This window comes from Ascaphus truei, chromosome 4 (assembly GCF_040206685.1).
Source record: "Ascaphus truei isolate aAscTru1 chromosome 4, aAscTru1.hap1, whole genome shotgun sequence".
NCBI lineage: Eukaryota > Metazoa > Chordata > Amphibia > Anura > Ascaphidae > Ascaphus > Ascaphus truei.
This window is the reverse complement of record NC_134486.1, coordinates 308,042,285-308,055,377: the sequence shown is the minus strand read 5'-3', so window position 1 is coordinate 308,055,377 and position 13,093 is coordinate 308,042,285. Positions and strand designations below refer to the sequence as shown.

Sequence of the window (13,093 nt, the reverse complement as noted above, 5' to 3'; positions counted from 1 at the left end):
AATACTCCTTTTGTAGATGCTGTGGAAACAACACACTGGATATAGAGCCAATATTGGTCTTTCTCCCTCCTAATAAGAGGTAAAAGAGAATTTTAATCCTAATAGAATTCGATTGTGAAATTCTGGGGAACCCCAACCTCCCCGTCACCTTTGTCTCTCATCGTCTCTCCTCTGTAACATTCTCCCGCTTACACTCCCGCTCTCCCTCAAATTTGCGTGCGCACACACACTCCCCTTCTCACTTACACTCTCCCTCATACACACTCACACTCACTCTCTCCCACTTACTCACACACATTCTCCCTCTCCCACTTACTTACTCACACACACACTCTCCCTCCCACACACACTCTACCACTTACACACACACTCTCCCAAGTACACCCCCACCCCCCTGCCTTCTTGGGTGAGCGCATGCGTGCTCTTACCCAATCCTTCCTTCCTCTCCCTCCTGGAGCAGGCAGGGAGGAAGGATAGCAGTAACCGGGCTATGTGGGGATCCGCTGGGCCTGAGACAGCATAGAAGATGCAAAAAAGAGAACACAGCGCACGACTCTCATAGTGTAGTAAAGTAATTATATTGTGACAATATTAAAATGTAAATGATTGCACGTACAAGATAAATTAATCATAAAAGCAGGACATGTTTAGGGTAGATGTTACCACTCTGGAGACTGATGACTTGCTTCGTGAGGATCCCTCAGCATACATTCCTCCTGGTCCGTGCAGGAAACTTAATCCCAGTTGCCGCAAAAGTATCCAATCACGTTAGTGTAGCAAAGTCCGTTACATAGGATCCACAGGGTTACAATGAAGACAACAATGGAGCAAACCTCTCCTACACCGCTAGACCCCCTTCAGCTTGGACCCGTCAGTCAGCCACAGACCTCCACCCTGTTGCGATCGTGGATCAGGGTAATGACGTCACCTCAGTGCGTCGCAAGTCCGCAGCAGCCAATTCAATACTCAGCAAAACATACCGGGTCCCATAAGCAGCATGTACAAGGTCAAAAGCACGGTGATAATTGCAGGAGAGTGTGCAGTATACAGCAAAACAATCCTACGCACGTTTCATAGCGAACTACTTCATCAGGGATAATAAGAATGACTAGGCTAACAAAATATACAGTATACCCATTACCAGTGGTTGACAAATCACCAAAAAATCTACTCGCCACACAAAAAAATTTACTCGCAACCTAGTACCAAACGTGTGCTGCTTGGGCCAATATTTACTCGCCCGGGGGTTAAATCCACTCGCCCGGGGCGAGCAAATGTATAGGTTTGTCGAACACTGCCCATTACTGACACAGCAATTGGTGGGAAAAAAGGAACCAATTAACCTATCATTGCTTAGGGCACGTAGCTGGCACAGGTGCAGTCCTAACTAGCAAACATTTGCACAATACAAAAACCTAATATAAACATGCATAGACATTCTTTATTACACAGAATAAGTTTAAAAATGTTTAATAAGTATTATGGCCTTTGTAAAGTGGACACTGCAATGAGAAAAACAATATTAGTACATGTTTGTATTGACATAATAACCGAAATGAGATAAAACCTACATAAGATATGGAGTAAGGATATCAAATTAATTATAAAATAGAAATATATATAAAGAAGGTCATTACCAATGGAGATAAAAACATCAAAGTCTTAAAATAAATAAAAATGCCTATAGGAATATAGGAATTGTGGTGACGACTTTTAACGAAGTCCTATTCAAGTTAATAAAGTGACCATACATCAAGCTCTTCATTCAATCCCCTAGGGGCCAATGTTTTTTAAATTGGTAAATCCAAAAAGATTCTTGTTTAGAAAGAGCATTTAATCTGTCACCCCCACATCTGATGGGGTGCACTACCTGAATACCTTTGTACTTGATTAAATTAGAGTCACTCTGATGATGCAATTTAAAATGGCGGGGAACACTATGCTTATCAATACCCAATCTTATATTTCTTGCATGTTCCAAAATTCTGGTTTTCAAAAACCTCTTTGTGTCCCACATATTGGGAGTCCACAGGGACATTCCAACATGTAAACAACGTACGGAGTTTTGCAAGAGATACAGTCCTCTATAAGATGTTTGTCTTTAGTGACACTTGATGTTACAAATTTCCTGTCGCTATGTAAAAGACTGCACGCCCTACAATTGCCACAGCTAAAATTGCCCACAGGATTTCAGGTTAGCCAAGTTGTATCCACTTTTTTAGTGACACTCGGTCCTATGTCACTTGGGGCTAAACAATTTTTTTACGTTTTTTGGCTTTCCTATAAATAAAACTTTGTTTAGTATTTAAATGTGGGCCTAGGACCGGATCATTCATTAATACAGTCCAATGTTTATTTATAATTGCCTGACTCTCCTTACTTCCTGAGTTAAAATTAGTAATAAATTGTATTTTAATAACAGTATCATCAGAGTTGGTGAATTTTTGTTTTTTAACCTTACTAAGCAATAATGATTGCCTATCCATTCCCTTCACTTTAGTCAGGGCCTTGGACAGCAAATCCTTATTGTATACATAAACCATAGTGTGATTTAGCCATTTTGGAACACACACACAAGTCCTTCCAGACACTCCAGTCTGTTGGTAGGTTTCAGACCATTGTGCATTTCCTAACTTGAATTATGCTGCTATTTTAAGTCAAGATATTGTCCACTAACTGCTTAATATTTCCAGGGCTGGTTATGACCTCATAGATACATCCTGCATCAGGTGTGGCCACAAACAGGTCAGGTTTTCAAGATATCCCTGCTTCAGCACAGGTGGTTCAGTCAACGACTGAGCCACTGATATTCGACCTGTGATGAAGCTGGGATATCTTGAAAACCTGACCTGTTGGTGGCCCTTAAGGACTGGGGTTGGGTACCCCACCATACATCATAGGCACTTCTAGGGGTCTTCTCCACTTTCTTTTTGGGGCCTGGCAAGGTCATGTGATCCCATGACCCGGAAATGCCGGCGGTCCTGTGGGTGCTGACGCACCCCATGGCACTCAGTTAATTCCAGTGACCTAAGGTAGCTGAGCCACTTCATAGCTAACAATCCGCACACCGCTTTGCAGGCCCTCTCCAGCAGTGAAGGGGTTATGTTTCACACCAGACTGCAATGCACCTGCTAGTCGCATTACATAGGTCATGGGATTAGTTGTATAGGATAAACTAGATGCTGTGCAAATCCATAAATGGTTTAGGGATAAACCTTCACAGTGGTGTAGATCTGCTAACGATGGCGGATCACTTGCCAAGTACTTGCGTGACCTTGTGCAGAGGTAACATGAATATACGTCTCAGCTACCTCCAAAGTACAGTGCATGCTGTTGCATTGCAGCGTGATCTCGTTAGGGGAAATGGCGGACCGCACACATATTTTAACTACACACCAGAAGTGCTACGATATTTCTATTTATAAACTTACAGTTCTACGCAAGATTGCAAGCTCTTCAGGGTAGATACTCCCTCTCACACTGAGGGTTAGGCTGCGGCCCTGCTAGCGCTGACCGCGCTCATGCTTGAGAGCGGTGACGTCACCAGCTCTCCAATCATGAGTGCCGGGTGTCCTGGTTATTTCGGAAGCGCGGGGGGGGCGGGGGAGGCGTTGCGGGCAAGTTTAGCGCGCTCGAACGTTAATTTTTTTTGTTTAGCCAAGCGTGGGTGAGCGCGCGCACCACATGAGCGGGGACTTGCATATATAGATTTATTTATAAAAAATATTTTACCAGGAAGTAATACATTGAGAGTTACCTCTCGTTTTCAAGTATGTCCTGGGCACAGAGTAAAACAAAATAATACATAGTTACAAATACAGTTACATAAATGAACAAGGTGTACATTATATACAAGACATTGCATGCACAGTTAAAGAAAATATATATATGAGCGTATGAAACAGTTACAGACCAGATTAAAGTGTGAGACAGCCTTAGATTTGAAAGAACTTAAGCTGGTGGTGGATATGAGGGTCTCTGGTAGGTTGTTCCAGTTTTGGGGTGCACGGTAGGAGAAGGAGGAACGTCCGGATACTTTGTTGAGTCTTGGGACCATGAATAGTCTTTTGGAGTCTGATCTCAGGTGATAGGTGCTGCATGTGGTAGGGGTGAGGAGCTTGTTCAGGTAGCTGGGTAGCTTGGCCAGAAAGTATTTGAGGGTGAGACAGGAAAGGTGAACTTTGCGCCTAGACTCTAGTGATGACCAATCTAGTTCTTTGAGCATTTCGCAGTGATGTGTGTTGTAGTTGCATTGGAGAAATATATGTAAGTAAATACTCAGCGCTAGCGGGGACGCAGCCTAACTCATTAAACTGATGGTGCTGATAGGGGCACTACCTCACCAAAACTCTCATTGTAATAAATGGAGTTTGAGGGCGGTAGTACCTCTAATCGGCATTATTGCACGTTAATGGATTGCCCCCCTACCCCCCTGTTTCCGTTTATCTGTACTGTAGTACTAAGCCTTGTGTTGGTCTTCTTCTAGTCTTCTTTAGTAAATGTGTCTTATTTTGTTTAGTGCGTAGTACATATTCAACGCTGCATAAGAAAAATAAATTATATCTAGATACAGATATATATTTTTGCCATTCAATATGTGCATCAGTACAATCTACACACTGACAAGTAATTAGCTAAGTTGCTGATCGATCTGTTCCCCTGTAATCGATCGGCGAAGATTCGGCTCGGGTTCACTAAATGCATCCTGGGTCGCTCTTCTGCTGCACTGCCAGCCAAAGTTCTGCGAGGAAGAACATGTGACCAGGCAGGCAACTAGATTCAATTGCTTCACTGCTAGAGGGGGCAGGGCTCACAAAGGTGATGCTGTTTCAGAAGGGGAAGGGGATGTGACTTTGTAAATGCTTGCTATAGAAACAAAAATACTTGTTACATTAGAATACATAAAAAATGTCTTTAAAATTGTTTATTTTGTTCATTATTTTAAATGCTACAAGTATTTTCTCATCGTACACAACTGATTTATTTAAAAAAAAAAAACATGTCGGATATTCTTGAGCTTTAACCTTCAACCTTCAAAGAGCTTTGTCTTATTGTTAATGAGGTTTATAATTTTATGAAATCGGGCTCAGTACGACTGTTTTATAGACCGTTTTACCACTGACTGGTTAGGCTGCGCTTATAGCGACAGCGACGCGACGTCGCGTCAAAACAAATGCATTGCCGCCGTCGCGTGTGCTTGTAGAAAGTGTGGCGCGATGGCTTGGTCGCGATCGCTGGGAGTCATCTCAATTTGATTTTTCCAGCGACCATTGCCTGACGTCGCCGCGTCTCCGTCGCCGGCACTATAAGCGTAGCCTTGGAAAGAAAAACATTTAAGGAATCCTTGCCCCCACCTCCTCAGGCACTGGGGAAAGAGTCGAAAATGGTACACGCACAGTCATTAAACAGGGCTAATACACGGTATAGATGTATGTATGTCTTTATATAGTGCCATTCATGTACAGTACACAGTGCTTCACAGCAGTGATACACGTGACAATCGTATAGATAACAAATAATACAAATAACACATAATGGGAATACGTGCTTCAGACATAAAAGTGACATTTCAAAAAAGGAGTCCCTGCTCCGAAGAGCTTACAATCTAAATGTTCTCCTTCTGTAGGGGGAAACCACCATTGTGCTTTAGAGAGGGTATGGCGGCACCGTAGTTTAAATCTGGCTGCACAGCCCATTCACCCCTTAGAAAACAGTATGTCGTAAAGACCTCCTTTCGTGCCAGGGCCGATGTCATACCGGGTATGTCATTAGGACACTAAGGCTTAAGCATGGCCATTGTTTCCATTAACACTGCAGTGCCCCCCAGAAACCTACATAAGTTTAACACCCTTAATGTTTCTCGCCCCTGAGCATGTTCTGCTCCTTTTTAAAAAAAAATAAATATATTTTTAGTGTTTAAAAAAATTAAATAAAAAAACAAACAAAAAAAGAAATACATGATTTGCTTAATTTTTTGGCTTCTGGGATTAGCATGGTAACCTTGATTGACCTCTTATGACAGGTCCATGATAACCTCCCGGACACGTTAAAAAGACTTATCTCCAAAATGGAGCGTTAGATTTTAAAAGTAACCAATCTTGGAAAGTGCTAGAAGAGAAACTTTTTTGCATATTACATTATTCGTAATAATTCAAACAAAAACGCCACCAACAAACATAATGAATATTGTAAGAGTACATTTATTTTGTCTGTCAAAAGCATTTCTTGTGACATAGCACCTTGTAAAATTTTCCTCATTTATTGAAAGTACAGTTTTGAGAGATTTCTTACCAGATTTGTCTTATTCACTGTTTCACACAGTTTGTATGTACTTTTTCTCTCTCCCCTGCAGAAGCAGTATGTGCCACCCCACTCATTTGCAGCTGGTGTAGACCAGTTGATCTAGAGAAGGACGACCACCAGAAAGTCATCTGTAACAATGAGCACTGCCCATTCAGCACCTGGATGCATCTGCAATGCTTCTACGATTGGGAGAGCAGCATTCTTGTCCAGTTCAACTGCATTGGCAGAGCACGCAGTTGGAACGAGAAGCAGTGCCGCCAGAACATGTGGACTAAAAAAGGTTACGACCTGGCTTTTCGGTTCTGCTCATGCCGGTGCGGGCAGGGTCACTTGAAGAAAGATACGGATTGGTACCAGGTGAGAAGAATGCACGATGAAAAGAAGAAGAAATCGGGACCGGACAAGATCACGGGTAGGTCCATGTCCGAGTCCTCAGATGAAGTCAAGAAATGCCGGGGTATGGCCAAACCACAGAAAGGATTGACTTATGATCCTCCTCGTAGGCATTCAGTGGACAGGCAGAACTCTCAAGAGAAGGGCATCTGCGGAGGTGCCCATGGCCTGCGTTCTCCTTGCATTTCTCCGGGCCAGTCTCCTCCTGCTGGCTACCCCATTCTCTCCCCTTCTCACTTCAGTGTTCCCCGTAGCTCCCGATACTTGGGTGAATTTTTAAGGAATGCAGTCCACCTGGAGCCTCACAAGAAGAACCTGGCAACAGGGGGTGTGCTCAGGAACACCCACTTTGACTACACCATGGCCGGGCTGCAGGCTTCGAGATCTGGGAATTTGGATGCCCCCGTACAGTTTCTGCGTAGGCTTGACCTCTCCGAGCTTCTGGCCCATATACCGCGGCATAAGCTGAACACTTTCCATGTGCGCATGGAAGACGATGCGCAGGTGGGGCAAGGAGAGGACCTTCGTAAATTTATCCTGTCGGCCCTCAGCGCTAGTCACCGGAACGTAGTGAACTGTGCATTGTGCCACCGAGTGCTCCCTGTGTTTGAGCAGTTTCCATTGGTAGATGGAACATTATTTCTTAGTCCATCCAGGCATGATGAAATAGAATACGACGTACCTTGCCACCTTCAAGGTAAAATATTTGGGAAGCATGGATGTTCTTAACTTGTTTGCCCAACCCAAGTAATGAAACCTTAATTGGCGTTTTCACACACAACCTGTCCTGTGATGCCCTCCATTAATAACCAATAGAGATTTGGTCACCAAAGTAGTTACTTCTTTATTGCTGCATAAAGTAACAAGATGTGAAATAACCTTCAGGCAATTACACGCAGTCATAATGGCCCATATTTACTTAGTGGTGCCATAAAACACTTTCCAAGCGCTGGAAAACACCTCCCAGCCCATCCACTGTCATCTGCTGCTTGATGGTGATAAATATGGCACCTCTTGGTAAATAAGTGTCATAATGTATTGCTTTATATACTTGCATGATTGAAGCTATAACAGATTTTTTTTAATTATTACTATAGTAATTATATTAAACTTTTTTGTATGTGTTTAGAAAAGATTAATCTTTGAGGTTGTACTTCTCAAACTTACCCACTGGGATACCCAACCAGACCAGGTCTTCATAAACAAGCAGTGCATTGAAGATATATTTCAGTCCCCTATACATGTTCTGGCTGGGGACATCGGAGAAGAGGGTAAAATAAACCCAGTTCAAATGGATCTCTGTGTCCAATATACACTCACATGGCCTCATCTTTAAAGCACACTCATGCATTTAAAGTATATGAAGCCCCTCTATTTGTTGTTACTCTGAAACCATTGGGACCAACAGAAAGTGATACAATAAATGTTCAATGTAGCATTCCTTTTAAATGATAGAGATCTTGTAAATACTGGGTCCTGACTGAGGAAAGCCTGCAGCCTCCCCCGGTGGCAGGATCAGTGCAGAAGGGGAAGCCCGCTCCTCCTTCACTATCACAAAGGGAATCATTGCTGCATAAAATAGTGAATTAAAATAAGACGCCCAGCACACCACCAAAATAGTGTGACAGTAACACAATGTGCACTATTGTGCTCCCTACGAGTGATTACATTTGCATAACTTTCATGCTATGTTCGTGTATGTGCTGGGCTTCTTCTTTTGAATGCTATGTTGTATTCACCTTGACCAGGGTGATTTGGCACCTCTAGCACATACACACGGCTATATTTATTGGCTTACTAGTGGTTATTTGTCCGTTTTTTTTTAAGTATTTGAGCTGTAACACAAAAATAGGGGGCATCATTGTTGTTGTTTTTTTTTTTTTTTAATCCTTGAATATTTTTTTAACAAAATGTAGTGGTGCTATATGTTGCCCATTTAAAGCTTTTTTGCAGGTGTTCACATTATATCCAATTTTACTGAAATATTTTTTTAATTTTGGATTTAGTTATCACTTAAAAAAAAAAAAAAAATGTTATTGTGCCAATGGAAATCCTGAGACACTTGTGCCAGAAAACTAAACTTCCATAAGGGTAACAATCTGCATTGTTTTTATGGGGGTAAGTCATTAATGTGTTCTTGCGTACCAATGTTCAGTCTAACAGCCAGCACGGAAATGAGTAATTAAAGCCAGCGTACTTATTAACATGCTCTTTACTAAATGCCAATATCTGAGATGTCAGGCTGCCGCCCCCAAAAAAACATGTTGGGCCTATCTGGCCCATGTACTAAATGGCCACTATATACATAGACCAGATCAGACTAATCCGCCTCGAATAGGTGATAGAAATACTTCATTTTAACAATGTTGAACTTCTTAATATGTTAAACCCTAAGTAGCACAAGTGACCAGCCAGTCCTGTTCAACCCACGACTAATGTAGGCTTAATATTTACACGTATAGACGTTGTATGTCAGACACTGGTGCCTGAAGACCGTCCATTGCTATGCCTTGGTAGTCTCAGGCAGCAAAGGGGTTAAAGTGTGTGTGTGTGTGTGTGTGTGTGTGTGTGTGTGTGTGTGTGTGTGTGTGTGTGTGTGTGTGTGTGTGTGTGTGTGTGTGTGTGTGTGTGTGTGTGTGTGTGTGTGTGTGTGTGTGTGTGTGTGTACCATACACATTTTAAGTTCTGGTGGGTGAAAAAGGCAACAACAAACCTCCACCGTTAGCATATAGCCAATAAAGAATATCACTTGTGAGCACATTCACATGTCTTAGACAGGTCTACAACCCTGCCTTTCACCATTATCTCCTAGCATACTGTGCTCCCACTGCAGCAGGTGTGTGTGTGTGTATATATTTGATATGTATATATGTGTATATATATATACATACATACATACATACATGACACAGACGTGCCATAAAATATATATAGTTTACTGGGATTGCTAAATTTACACGTATGCTAAATATGTTATCATTACTTAACCTTTGCCATTACTTATAGCATGCTACATAAAACCCTGCACATCTTTAACTTTTTCTAATATCTCATTTATATTGGGGTTTTAATTACATATTTTGGCCCGAGCATGATAACTTGGTGTGGAAGGCAAGTTTAACACCAGGCAAGTCCGAGCTTTTCATTTTGTGTGTGTGTATCTATCTATATATATATATATATATATATATATATATATATATATATATATATATATATATATATATATATATATATATATATATATATATATATATATATATACAGCTAAACCCCGTTATAACGCGCCTCGTTATAACGCGATTCGGTTATAACGCGGTTTTCCCGTGGCTCCCGTTTTAAAAAAAAATAAATTTAAAAAAAATTTTTTTTTTTACATTTTTTTTTTGCACACTGCACACACTGCAAACACTCACTGCACACACACTGCTCATTGCTCACAGTCACACACTGCACACTGCACACACACACACTGGTCATTGCTCACACTGACACACTGCACACACACTGCACACTGCACACACACTGCACACTGCACACACACTGCTCATTGCTCACACTGCACACACTGACACACTGCACACACACTGCACACTGCACACACACTGCTCATTTCTCACACTGACACACTGCACACACACTGCTCATTGCTCACACTGCACACACTGCACACACACTGCACACTGCACACACACTGCTCATTGCTCACACTGCACACACACTGACACACTGCACACACACTGCTCATTGCTCACACTGCACACACTGCACACACTGCACACACTGACACACTGCACACACACTGTACACTGCACACACACTCCTCATTGCTCACACTGCACACACTGACACACTGCACACACACTGCACACACACTGCACACTGCACACACACTGCTCATTGCTCACACTGCACACACTGCACACACACTGCACACACACACTGCACACTGCACACACACTGCTCATTGCTCACACTGCACACACTGCACACACACTGCACACTGCACACACACTGCACACACACTGCTCATTGCTCACACTGCACACACTGACACACTGCACACACACTGCACACTGCACACATACTGCTCATTTCTCACACTGCACACACTGACACACTGCACACACACTGCTCATTGCTCACACTGCACACACACTGCACACACACTGCTCATTGCTCACACTGCACACACACTGACACACTGCACACACACTGCTCATTGCTCACACTGCACACACTGCACACACTGACACACTGACACACTGCACACACACTGTACACTGCACACACACTCCTCATTGCTCACACTGCACACACTGACACACTGCACACACACTGCACACTGCACACAATTATTATATAGAAATAAACAGACAACTGCACTTTAACAGATGTATTTTGCCTGTACAACGTCTTGTGACTTTTGTTTCACAAAGTTAAGGGGGTGGGAAGTCATTGTGCTGTGGGGGTTGGGGGGGTGGCGGGGCCCTGCGCTGCGGCTACGGCGGGCCCTGTACTGCGGCGGGGGGGGGTTAGCGGTCTGTGTGTGTGAGTGCGAGTGCCTGTCTGTGTGTGTGTGTGTGAGTGCGTGAGTGCCTGCATGTGTGTGTGCGCGCGTGTGTGTGTATGAGTGCGTGAGTGCCTGTGTGTGTGTGTGTGTGTGTGTGTGTGTGTGTGTGTGTATGTATGAGTGCTCCAGCCTGAGTCCGTGGAGGGAGGGGGGGGGGAGAGTAGCGGGTCCCTCCTGCAGCCAGTGGAGGGAGTGGGGGGAGAGTAGCAGCTCCCTCCTGCAGTCCGGGGAGGGGGGGGAGAGTAGCAGCTCCCTCCTGCAGCCAGTGGAGGGAGTGGGGGGAGAGTAGCAGCTCCCTCCTGCAGTCCGGGGAGGGGGGGGGAGAGTAGCAGCTCCCTCCTGCAGCCAGTGGAGGGAGTGGGGGGAGAGTAGCAGCTCCCTCCTGCAGTCCGGGGAGGGGGGGGAGAGTAGCAGCTCCCTCCTGCAGTCCGGGGAGGGGGGGGAGAGTAGCAGCTCCCTCCTGCAGTCCGGGGAGGGGGGGGAGAGTAGCGGGTCCCTCCGCTCAAGCCACGCCCCCCCTCCCTGTCAAACCTCCCACCTCCCGCTCCGGCTCTTACACTTACTTACACACACACTCAGACACTTACACACACTCACAGACACTTACACACACGCGAGGGCCCTGTGCTGCGGCGGGGGGGGGGGGGGGGGCTAGCGGTCTTCCGGAGACTGCTTACCTGTCTCCAAAAGCAGCACACTTATGCAGGCACCCCTCACGTTCGCCGTGCGCATGCGCCGTGCGGCTCGTGAGGAGTGGATGTTGCCTGCCAGTTCCCGCGGTGACAGGGGGAAGCGGGGACAGGAGGGACATCCCCGCTCCCATCTCCTGCCCCGCGGGCTGTCCCGCGGTGACAGGGGGAAGCGGGGAGCGGAGGGACATGCCCGCTCCCATCTCCTGTCCCGCGGGATGAATATGCGCTAAAGCGCGGCGGCCATTTTTTTTTTCTCGCGACCCCGTTAGTAACGCGGTGGTCTCGGGGTGGACCCCGAGACCCGCGTTATAACGGGGTTTAGCTGTATATATATATATATATATATATATATATATGTATGTATGTATGTATGTATATATATATATATATACTGTATGTATATATATATATATATATATATATATATATATATATATATATATACACACCATAATACTGAGTTAAGTTATGGTGAGTAAAAAAAGTGACAAAAACCCTCCACAGGAAAGTTGTATTTGCATATATACACATATATACATACATACATACATACATACATACTCTGGGTGCGATATTTATCTGCGTTTAGTTAACTTAGGCCTATGATAAATGCAAATACAGATCTGCCTCCATGTTGGGAATGTTGGCGTTTTTAAAATGGAAAATTAGAAGCCACCTTTGTAGGAAATTCTCCTCCTTCAGTTTTGTATGCTTTCCAAAATAAATGTTATATTGAAACCACATAATGAGATGCATATTTCATTAACTGTTTTGCCTGAGTGGAAGGCTTGTACAAAATTGATATATTATCCACTTAAAATAAATATTTTTTTTTATGTGACCACAGTACAATGCAAAGGAAAAAAAAGTACAGATTCTAATGAGATTTTAGTGGCTGACAAAGTTGGGAGATAAGTGAGAAAGATGCATATTTGTGTGATTTCTGTTGGAAATGAATATACCCAGGGTTGGAAAAATGCACTCATCCAGGACGAGTGGAAAATCCAGACAGACAAGTGGGAAGCAAGCCGCCTCTTCTCTGCAAGGGAGTCACTTTTTACCTGGACTGTTGAATGTTAGTGATATTTTTCCAGCCCTAGATATACCTATTTATAGCCACTAGATGGAGCCT

At 43.9% G+C, this 13,093-nt stretch overlaps 1 protein-coding gene across 6 annotated transcripts in view; it reads left to right on the top strand.

The window, feature by feature from the left end:
- The window catches only part of HECA (hdc homolog, cell cycle regulator), a 40,562-nt gene that overhangs the window by 20,855 nt on the left and 6,614 nt on the right, over positions 1–13,093 (top strand). For all 6 annotated transcript variants that reach the window (XM_075597787.1, XM_075597785.1, XM_075597782.1 and 3 more), the window contains exon 2: positions 6,353–7,393. In XM_075597787.1, coding sequence (XP_075453902.1) covers positions 6,466–7,393 — 928 coding nt within the window. In that variant the 5' untranslated portion in view covers positions 6,353–6,465. The remainder of the gene's footprint in view (positions 1–6,352; positions 7,394–13,093) is intronic.